Source organism: Clarias gariepinus, unplaced genomic scaffold, assembly GCF_024256425.1.
Source record: "Clarias gariepinus isolate MV-2021 ecotype Netherlands unplaced genomic scaffold, CGAR_prim_01v2 scaffold_38, whole genome shotgun sequence".
Taxonomy (NCBI): domain Eukaryota; kingdom Metazoa; phylum Chordata; class Actinopteri; order Siluriformes; family Clariidae; genus Clarias; species Clarias gariepinus.
Genome location: NW_026521005.1, coordinates 127,965 through 139,184, shown reverse-complemented (window position 1 = coordinate 139,184; position 11,220 = coordinate 127,965). Strand labels below are relative to the sequence as shown.

General features: G+C 41.0%; 1 protein-coding gene across 1 annotated transcript in view; it reads right to left on the bottom strand.

Annotated features, from left to right (window-relative positions):
- Positions 1-1,490: 1,490 nt before the first annotated feature.
- htra1b (HtrA serine peptidase 1b) overlaps positions 1,491-11,220 on the bottom strand; it is a 30,660-nt gene continuing 20,930 nt past the window's right edge. The window contains exons 4-9 of the mRNA XM_053490996.1: positions 9,228-9,422; positions 8,763-8,795; positions 4,776-4,890; positions 4,593-4,650; positions 4,332-4,427; positions 1,491-2,342 (exon numbers count right to left, since the gene is read on the bottom strand). Of these exons, the coding sequence (XP_053346971.1) occupies positions 2,174-2,342; positions 4,332-4,427; positions 4,593-4,650; positions 4,776-4,890; positions 8,763-8,795; positions 9,228-9,422 (666 nt within the window). The 3' untranslated portion in view covers positions 1,491-2,173. The remainder of the gene's footprint in view (positions 2,343-4,331; positions 4,428-4,592; positions 4,651-4,775; positions 4,891-8,762; positions 8,796-9,227; positions 9,423-11,220) is intronic.

Below are 11,220 nucleotides of genomic sequence, written 5' to 3'. Positions count from 1 at the left end.
GAAAACACTGAGCATTGAAGTGTAAAGAAACAGGCGAGGGGGTGCATTCAGGGGTCAGAAGGAACAGGGCGGGGCTTCAGAGCTCCTCACTAGAGCAGTCCATCGGGATGACGGGGACAGAGGGGTAACGAGCAGCAGGGTACGTTAATTACATCTCCTGAGACGCTGAGATGAAGGCATCGCGCTGCCCAAACTGGCAAACTGGAAATCAGTTCATGATGACATCATACGTTACATCATACGTTACATCATACGTTACTCTGCTCCAGGATGGTTTCTCAGCTCTCAAGAGCTGGAACCGTTTGTTAGGACCAAAAATGGATCATCATACTCACAGAGAAGAATACTGGGCTGAACTCGCTCGCGTCCTTAACACAACCTTTAATCACACACACACACACACACACACACACACACTTCCAGCCAAGACTCAGCCAAGCTGAAAGAACATTTGATTTGAAGGAGTGAAATCCAGTCCTGTAACACCAAATGAAAGAGAAACAACTTCCTGCCTGTGAAACAGCCAAGCAGATGTCCTGGTGTGTGTGTGTGTGTGTGTGTGCACTAATGTATTCTTATTATGGTACAGAGAACTTTACTGTATAACACCAGAATAGAATGATACCATTTTAGTTTTTGTTTATTTGTTAGTTTTTGTTTATTTATTTGTTTGTTTGTTTGAACGATGGAGTTAATCTCACTCTGCTGGATGTGTCGGTTTACTGGACCTTGTCCTGATCGCTCCGTGGTCTTCGTGTTCATGTGTGTTCATGTTCTCTAACACACTCTACGTTCTTCTATAAACAGGTGTATTTCATTTACAGGGCTGTGCAAAAGTTTTCACCCCCCTCATTATTTCCATTTTTTGCTTAAAAATGCTCCAAAATATATATATATTTTTCAACTTTTTTATATTTTATAGTATTGAGGAATAAGGTCTCCATGGTTCCTGAAGGACGTTTTTGTCTCTCGTCATGTCCACTCCAGTCCCTGGACCTGAGCAGTTGTAGAGGAGTGTGTTTGTGTCAGCATAAAAACATCTAACTTCCTGAGTGGGTGAGAAACAGGTGCAGGTGATGAGAGATGATCAGGAGGTGATCAGTAACTGCTGATGCTGAGGGGTTGGAACAGACGAGAGGGGAGATGAGGTCGCTGCTGAGGCTGGTACATAAACAACCAGTTTATAAATGGTACCTTTAGGCTCTTTGCAGCCTGTCGCAGTAACACATTTGTTCCTGTTTATTTTGGAATTAATCTACGTTATTTAATTCAGTTTAATATGAAGATGAATTAGGTGATTACAGTACACACAGGTTAAATACATTAATTCTATGTGTTTGGAATCAGAGCTGATTTAAGACGGTATGATGTCACACATTTTTGTATTTTTAAAAGTGTAATGATTTTATCTTTATTTTTATGCACTGATACAGAAATGAACTGAACGAATGAAAAATATAGAGTTGAGAAGATCAGGAACAAGAACAAGCCGGATTACCAAGAAAGTTTTATTTGTAATGTTTCCTGTTATTCTGCTGAGAGATCAACTCTGTAGTTCTGTACAAGTTCATACACACATTAACAACCTGGTGTCAGTAATTTGGTTTAAAAAGCCTGAATTAACCTGAATCTAATCGAATCGGTGCATTTCTGACGGATTCACACCAAACTCCAGCAACGGTGTGTGTTAAAGGGTTCAGATATTCAGCACTGAAGCAACTGTGAATCCTGTGAGATACGACTCTGTTACTCCAGCATCGTCCTGCTCTTACTCACACGTGAAGCGTAATAAACCAAAAACACAAAGAAATCATAAAGGAAACAGTTTCACTGATACAAAAACAGAAAACGCGCGCTTTAAAAACACGCTCGCTGTAGCAGATACAGGATTTTTTTCTTTATAATCATAAAACCAGACAAACTAAATGCTATCAGATCTGATCACAGTGAAGAAGACGAAGCGTTTCAGCGTACTGATCTCAGAAGTTAAAATTTTGTAAAACATACTAGAAAGTAAAAGATTAAAAACAAAACACAAGAAACAAAATGTGCATGGCTCCTGATACACACACACACACACCACGTAATGTCTGTGTTTTTTGTTGTTTTTGTTTAATAGCTAGAAACCAGCTCAGAGTAGAGCGGGGGGGTCGCGGCGTGCCGTGGCGAGAGGTCAAGGTTCGATCTCCTCGGGCACGATGGTGAGGATGGCGTCCTCGTTTCCTCGCCGCACCACCGTGCGCAGCGTGTTGTCTTTCTTGATGGCGGTGCTGACGTCGCTGGCTGACGCGATCTGCTGTCCGTTTATGCTGATGATCACGTCACCCTCCTTCAGGCCGCCGCTACGAGACCACAGTAATCAGGTTCAGCTAAAGTACACCATATTAACAAGCTTTTATAAATCATAGCTTTTATCATTTTACTGGCTATAATTTATTCCAGGGCAGCTGAGATACTGTACACAGGAATAACAGCGTGTATACAACAGAACAACAAGCTAACTACACGCGGTCGGTTTCATTTAAACCAGTTTAGCTACTGAATATACTACAGTAACAGATTTTTACAGTTTAGCCAAAGAACAGAGGCTAAGAGAGGAAACATTGTACAGTTTACAGTCTATATAACATTCAGTCAATACATACTGTAGCTAGAACAGTTACGCTAATACATAGCTAATAGCATTATTTATAAAGTTTAGCTAAAACATAGCTAATAGCATTATTTATAAAGTTTAGCTAAAACATAGCTAATAGCACATAGTTACAGCGGTATCTCGGGAAACAAACTCGTGAATTTTTGACTTAAGAACTGGAATTTTGCAAGAAATTTGCCTCAGCCGAACCGAACACCGGCTAAGTCACGCGTACGCCTGGGAGCCGTTCAAAACAAGTTTGTGTCAATGAAAAGCCAAGAGAAACTTGAACTTAAAATTATTAGTAAAATTACTGTATGTAAGATTTAAATATTTAATAAAGACGCAGCACAGCGGGTCCTGAGACCGTTATCAAGGACGGCATCAAGAAGAACAGAGAGCCGCTTTCAGTTTGGTTTTTAAAGCAGCCGGTGCCAAGAGGAACAATAAATTATGGTTAAGTGAGGTTTAATGACTATTTATTTTACATTTTACTTCATTTAAACTCGTATGCCGAGGTACCGATGTAATACAGTTTAGCTAACATTTAGTTAATAGCGTTATTATACAGTTTAGCTAACATGTCACTAACAGCATTATTTAAAATGAATTTATAACATAGCTAACACACACACACACCCCTGCAGTGTTAGCTGTGGTCAAAGTGTAGCAGGTGTGTGTCCCAGCTCATCCACACACTCAACTACACTCTCTTTCTTCCTTACTTTTCGTTTAAACACACATTAGGACGTGACATCACAGAATACTTTGGGTATTTGGGTAAATCTGACTTTAAACCGTTTGACCAACATTCACTCTAATTCTGTTGAGCTGAACTACACGACTCCGGTCACTGAGAGACACAACCTGCTCCAGTCCTCACACAGCTAACGTCCAGCGTCCTCCTCCCTCACTTTATTCATTTATTATATCCATAAACATTATATTTAGTTAAACTTGGCCTCAAAGCGCTTTCATTCAGTCACGTCACTAACCACATGAGCGTGTGGTAAACTCAGATTTAAACAGGAAGTGGCATTTAGACCTACACACACACACACACAGACGTTTCGGCTCCAGTGTGTCGTTACCGTGTACAGTATGACTTCATCACAGAGACACGACTGAACCGAGCCTCACGGCGAGCGTCTGCGTCCTTTAATCCTGCAGCGGAGCCGAGCGCGGGAGCGAGCCGCGATCACAAAGGTCTGACTCACCTGGACGCTCTGACTTTAAATACTTAAAACCGTTTTTACGTTTTTTATATGTAGCTAGTACTGTGCAAAACCATGCTGGGCAAGCCACGCCCACAAGCGACGAATGTGCCAGACTTGCCACGTGATAGTAATAGACGTCATCTGAACAAATACAAGGATAATAGTTCTTTTAAAATATCCCTTATTTCCTATCTTCTATTATCAAGAATCTTCCATGGACCCCTAGTGGGCTGTGAAGGTACTGCAGGTGTGCTGCGAGATACCAGTTAAAATAATCAGATAAAAATGTTTTGTTTTTAATTTTGTTTGAAAAAAACTTTTTCAAATCAGAACTTCTCAAATCATTATTTAATTTATCATCTATCTTGTATTTTAGTCTGCTCTAGACAGCAAAAAAGACAACGTTTATGTTATGTATATTTAAATCTCTGCTTTAATGCATGTACACTTTGAATGCTCGACAAAAAGATTGTACTCACGCTTCTGCTGGAGTCCTGGGAATAACCTCGATAACAAACGCTCCGGAGGTGACGTCGGGGAAATCAGTCGTCCTTCCTTTTAGTTCCTGCGCAAGACTGCAACAGAATCAGGACAGACATATTTTAATAAGCATAGCTTCTTTTAAATCTCGATTGGAAGTATATGGGTTTTACATTAAAAGTCCAAAGTGTGGCTTTAACAGTTTGGCTATTAAATCCATATCCTCAGGTCAGGACAGGAGGTACAGGGGTTCCACTCACGTTGGGGTGAGGCTCATCATCCTCACACCAATGTACTTCTTCTTTGTGGTGTTTTTTCCTGTTAAAAAAATGCAACATCACATCACAACATTAACATTGGATTTTAGCCGCTTCCATCGTTGGGAAGAGAAGAGAGCTAGCAAGCAAAAAACAAAAGAAAAGGATCTAGTCCGTGTCTCTAACCTTTGGCCTGTCGATTATGGGATTCAGTGAGGAACTGCCGGATCTTGTCGGAGGGAATGGCGAAGGAGATCCCGGCTGTCACCTTCAAAGTATTAATCCCTATGACCTCTCCATCCTACACACACACACACACATTAAGATTCTGGCTAAAAATATTTTTCACACAATAAAGATGAGAAAAGCTGGTGTTCTCCAAAACCCAGAGAAGGCCTCCTCTCATTCTATCATGACGAGTGTGTTTTTCCCTTCATAAGCTACAGTACTCTGGAATTCCTGCTAGCTTTGAGTCGCCTTTTCCTTGTTACCATGCTCTACCAATTTGCTGTGTTGCTCCTCAGTTACCATTTTTTCGCCTTCAAGTGTTTCACAGATGTTCACAGAAAACTGAACCATGTTTTCGCCTTCAAGTGTTTCACATCCCTGCCTTCAGCTGATCAAGGAGGTTGTTTCATTACTAGGTTAGCTGGGTTCTCCTAACCCTGGAGCTCAGATCATCATTTCTTTCTTCTCCGGCTGGAAGCAATTCTACATCTGTACTATCCATACAGAGCATTTCTACTCATACACACACACAATCTAACCAACCAGCAGGCCTGGAGTTACATACCACAAGTAGGGTTTGGTGGTTTTGGTGTTTCTCGAGCACCATACCACACTAGGTTTTCAGATTAGTTTGCTAAAATAACTGTAAATATATATCTCCAAATTTTCCGTCCACATGACAAAGCCCTCAAGCACTCGTCATACATCAGGTGGTTAACCAAGTGGGTCTTAATCTTTAATTTGCATTGCTGTTGATATAAGGCTTTTCCATTAAAAGCTGACAGCTTGGGAGTGATGCCTCATCTGAGAGAGAGAGAAAGCAAGTCACCATGGATGCTTTCATTACCATCTGGGGAGCGATACAGTGGTTGCATATTTGGTCGTATGTTGGTCCACTTAAAACGTCTTTGCAGTCTAATATATCTATCATCAGGGTGGCCCTCACCTTGGTCATCTCCTGCTCTAACACATGTTGTACAGACATCACGAGTTAGACCACTGAGTGGTCCTGTTGACTGGCAAGTTGAGTTGGTAAGTTGTCTGGCAGTTTCTACTGCTGCTTTTGATTGACACCTCCAGTGAGGTCATGTGTTATATTTATAGTAATGTACATTTGTTCAGTCGGTTGATGCTTTTATCCAAAATGACCATGCAGTTGAAGGTTAAGGGTCTCACTCAGGCACTGGCTTAAAATCACAACCTTTTAAGAATTAGCCAAGTGTTCCTACCACTGAGCCATCATGTCTGAGTGCCTGTGGATTGACTGAAGATTCAACCGGTCAGTGCAGGACATGAAAATAAAAAAATTAAATAACTGTTCTCTCTCTCTCTACACATGAGCTACACATGGTTATATACTCCTGAGTTACCAGCCATCCCGACCCCCTCCGCCCTCCTGCCTGGCCTGACTTGTCTTGGTGCTCCACTTCTCTATGGAGTTTTTATCAGATGAAGGCCTCTGGCTCCTGCTGAGGTTTGCCCCATGTGGTCTGCTTGGTATGCCTTTAGTTACTGAGGACCATGAAGACGTCCTGGACTCGGCTGATGCAGGCAGCTGTTCTCTGATAGCTTGTGACTGCAGTTGCTCAACAGTTCTGTACCTGAACCAATAACGGAAGTGGACTCCATATTAACTTAAATTTCTTATTCTTTTGCATGTTTGTCACACAAAATGTTTCTGATCATCAAACACATTTAACTATTAGTCAAAGATAACACAAGTAAACACAAAATGCAGTTTTTAAATGATGGTTTTTATTATTTAGGGAAAAAAAATCCAAACCTACATGGCCCTTTGTTAAAAAGTAATTGCCCCCTGAACCTAATAACTGGTTGGGCCACCCTTAGCAGCAATAACTGCAATCAAGTGTTTGCGATAACTTGCAACGAGTCTTTTACAGCGATCTGGAGGAATTTTGGCCCACTCATCTTTGCAGAATTGTTGTAATCCAGCTTTATTTAAGGGTACATTCTCCTTCAGGATTTTTTGGTAGACAGTAGAATTCATGGTTCCATCTATCACAGCAAGCCTTTCAGGTCCTGAAGCAGTGTTACTTTTACGCCAGATGTAACGGGACACGCACCTTCCAAAAAGTTCAACTTTTGTCTCGTCGGTCCACAAGGTATTTTCCCAAAAGTCTTGGCAATCATTGACATGTTTTTTAGCAAAATTGAGACGAGCCTTAATGTTCTTTTTGCTTAAAAGTGGTTTGTGCCTTGGAAATCTGCCATGCAGGCCGTTTTTGCCCAGTCTCTTTCTTATGGTGGAGTCGTGAACACTGACCTTAATTGAGGCAAGTGAGGCCTGCAGTTCTTTAGATGTTGTCCTGGGGTCTTTTGTGGCCTCTCAGATGAGTCGTCTCTGCGCTCTTGGGGTAATTTTGGTCGGCCGGCCACTTCTGGGAAGGTTCACCACTGTTCCATGTTTTTGCCATTTGTGGATAATGGCTCTCACTGTGGTTCGCTGGAGTCCCAAAGCTTTAGAAATGGCTTTATAATCTTTACCAGACTGATAGATCTCAATTACTTTTGTTCTCATTTGTTCCTGAATTTCTTTGGATCTTGGCATGATGTCTAGCTTTTGAGGTGCTTTTGGTCTACTTCTCTGTGTCAGGTAGCTCCTATTTAAGTGATTTCTTGACTTTGAATATTAATATTGAATATTTATAATATTGAAACAGGTGTGGCAGTAATCAGGCCTGGGGGTGACTACAGAAATTGAACTCAGGTGTGATAAACCACAGTTAAGTTATTTTTTAACATTGGGGGCAATCACTTTTTCACACAGGGCCATGTAGATTTGGAGTTTTTTTTCTCCCTTAATAACATAAACCTTCATTTAAAAACTGCATTTTGTGTTCAATTATGTTATCTTTGACTAATAGTTAACGGTTTTTGATGAGCAGAAACATTTAAGTGTGACAAACATGCAAAAGAATAAGAAATCAGGAAAAAAGGCAAATAGTTTTTCACACCACTGTATAATCAACTTTTAAGCCTCCTAGCACACGGTTATCACAGGGAATGAATTATGGTCATGCTATTCGGAGTCTGGTTCCTCTCAAAGTTTCTCATCTCAGGAAGGTTCTCTGTGCCACCGCCACCCTCGGCTTGTTCATCAGAAACAATCTGATAGTTATAAGCTATACTTCTTTTTCCTGTAAAGCTGCTTTGTGTCCAAGTTTTATGCAAATAATTTTATGGATTTAATTGATATGAAGATCCGTGTGTACCGGAGCTTTGATGCACTCCTCATCGATTGTATCCAGTGTAAATCCCGAAACATTTACTGGTTTTTAGGGGGACTGACAGACAGTGACCAGTTCCCATTTACACTAAAGAATACAGTAAAATATTTGTAAATGTATATTCAAGATGTCTCTTCAATATAAACTGTGTGATTGTGTCCTTGTTTTGGAGTCTCTTAAGCCTGCTTATTTTACGCCAGTAAAAAATACAGAACTCAAAATGATGTCACACTTCATCAACTCAAGTGAGATACCTCCATGCTTTTCCAGATGACTCAGAGCTGACATTATGAATATCAATTATGCAAACCAATCGACTGCAGTGCATCATGGAGGTCAGCCTGCAGAGTGTTCCTCGTACCTGATTAAGCCAACAGTTAAGATGAACATCCAGTTCTTTTTTAAAAGCATCTATAAGGAACATGGTCCTTCAGCTGGAGCACCAGCATGTTCAAGTCCCTGTTGTTTGTGCATGAAGTTATCATCACTGGCATGGGTGTGGAGCTCAACTCCAAAGTACTTGGCAACTATGTTTCATGGAAAGATTGTTTCATGAGAGGGTTATTCATTGCTGATTTGAATAGAATATGAATTTGTAACTTTGTCTAAAGAGCTTAAGATGCATGCACATACAGCATTTACCTCCCCAGCCCCCCTTCTGCCATGAAAATCAGAGAAGTATAAAACTCTGGCTTACCAGGTTCACCAGGGGTCCTCCTGAATTTCCGTACTAGCAGGAAAAATTTTTTTACTTCAGTACAGTGAAATGCATAAACAATAATAATAAAAAAAAAAGCTGTGTTATTTAGGGGAACGTGTGTATATTCAGTGCAAGCCTGCTAACAGTTGGATAACTATTTAAACCAGAAAGAATTTACACGTCATTACAGAACACATGCACTGCCAAAATTATGATGGTTGGAGCTTGTTGAGGCCAAAAAGTAGGTGTGACTCGAATACCTTATTTGTTTTTTTGGGGGGGCGGGGGGGAGTTCTGGCCTCAGACACAGACTACATTTTAGTAAAAACAATGGCAAACTTAAGAGCCAGAGAATTAATATATTAAACATTACAACCTTCTTTGAATGCTTGGTAACACAAGGAAATACTCAGTGTTACATTTGAAATCTGTTTGTTTGTGAATAATAAGATTCAAGCTCACGTTGATTATGGCATCAGTCTGGATGTAGTCCATGTCCGAGTTGCGGAGGCCGAGCTCCTTGCCGCCGCGCTGGGTAGTGCTAACGATTCCCGTGGTCACGGTGTTCTGGAGGGAGAACGGACTGCCGATAGCGACCACAAACTCGCCGGGCCTCAGATCAGCTGAACTGCCCAGCATAAGCACTGGAAGCTTCGTCTGCAGGACAAAATGATATTTATAATCTACACTAGGCTCAGGCTTAATTAAAAACAAAGGGTGTGATACACAAGCAGGTTTTAGGGTTGTGACCCAGGGTTCACTCTGCCACTGTCGCTCGCTCACCACTAGAGATTCTGGGGCCGTTGAAAGCCTAATATACCGGGCCCTGACTTTGACCAAGCCAACACTATTCATAGCATTTTTAGGCCTTGGAATCATCCTTACTTACCGCACCTCTGGAGTTTTCAAAACAGATTAAAATGTGAAGTATACGTAGTTCCTTCGCTTCTGAGTAGCTTGTACAGGCGTTTTTTATAGATGATGTGTGGTGCGTTTCAAGATGTACAGTAGGTTTGGCAAATATAGATATGAGAAGAAAAAATCAGCTCTGATGACATGCTCCTATAAGATTACATGATTACAAACAACCCCGGATCAGCTGCATCTCCTCCTCCTGCAGCTCTGTAAATGCAGTAACTGTTACCAAAAATACCGCGCAGCATCGCTTCGACATTGCCTTCTACCCCCAGCAACCAATCATGTTCTTTCACTCCCGCCACACTACTCTGCACCAAATTTGGATCTTTCTAAAAGTAGCCTCCAAATTACATGTTATTATACCACGAAACAATACTTCATCTTATCCGGATCCTGTCTTTAAGGCCTGTTTGGTGAACAGTGTGATGACAATAACACTATCATTTTATTGTTACTTGTAGCTTTTAGCTGTATTTAGTGGAAGAGCCAATTTAAGGATGTGCCGGTCTTGTGCTGGGGTCGAATGACTGTTTGTTTGTGACGAAGCGTAACCATGCGCAAATCTCCAAATTGCATTAAAAAGTGCAAGTAGAGCAACAGAGCTCTATTTCAACCCACTTTAAGTGTCTAATTAAACATTTAATTTGCTTATTTGCCTCAGTACAGAACCTTATTTGGCCCCGTTTTAGCAGCGGTATCGATCACTGGGGCCTAAACTATAAGATATAAACGTTCTGGATCGGCCCAGGGTCTCCATCCAGATGATACAGCTCTATTATGCTTGTACGTTTCCCAAACCACCATTTTAAACTGAGCTTCACACTCCATCCATACTTACTGTAAGGCAAACAAATAACCTTAGCCAATAAGCAGGTCGATATTAAAAGCAAGAAATGATTTGTTCTTTTTCTTTGGACCAGAACCGTCTGCAGATGTTCACGCTCATTCGCGGACACCAGGAGAATGTGTGGTTTAGTTTGACTGCACAAGACACTGCGGCACACACTGGTACAAAGACTCTGATCTCTCTGAGCGGACTGTGGATGCTACGGACGCTGGAGTTAAACAAACTGGATCATTGTTAAATGTGCGAAGCGATACACAAATTTACTATTTTACAAACTTTTGCTGATTTATTACTTATGCTGAAATAACAATATCCTAAAAATATTTTTATTTAACTGTAAGAAAAAGCTGCATTTTGAGTTAATTGTCAACTAATAAAGATTTGTAGTCGTGTTTTTGTAGCATTACGTTTGTGCATCCACTAACTGTAATATAAAAGCACAGAAACCGTGTGAAAGGTGAGGAAAAACGCTGCTGTTCTAGAGAGACCTCCTACAACCATCAAACAGCTGCTTCATGCCAACACTACGTCTAGATTTGTCGCTGGCGAGCCGTGGGCTGTCTGTGGTGGCCTGCAGTCTGACAGGAACCCAGTCATCATGGTCACAGAGGAAGAGTGTGTGTGTGTCACTGGCTAGACACCTTCTGCACTTTTATTAATTTATTTATATATTTTTTATTTTTGCTTGGA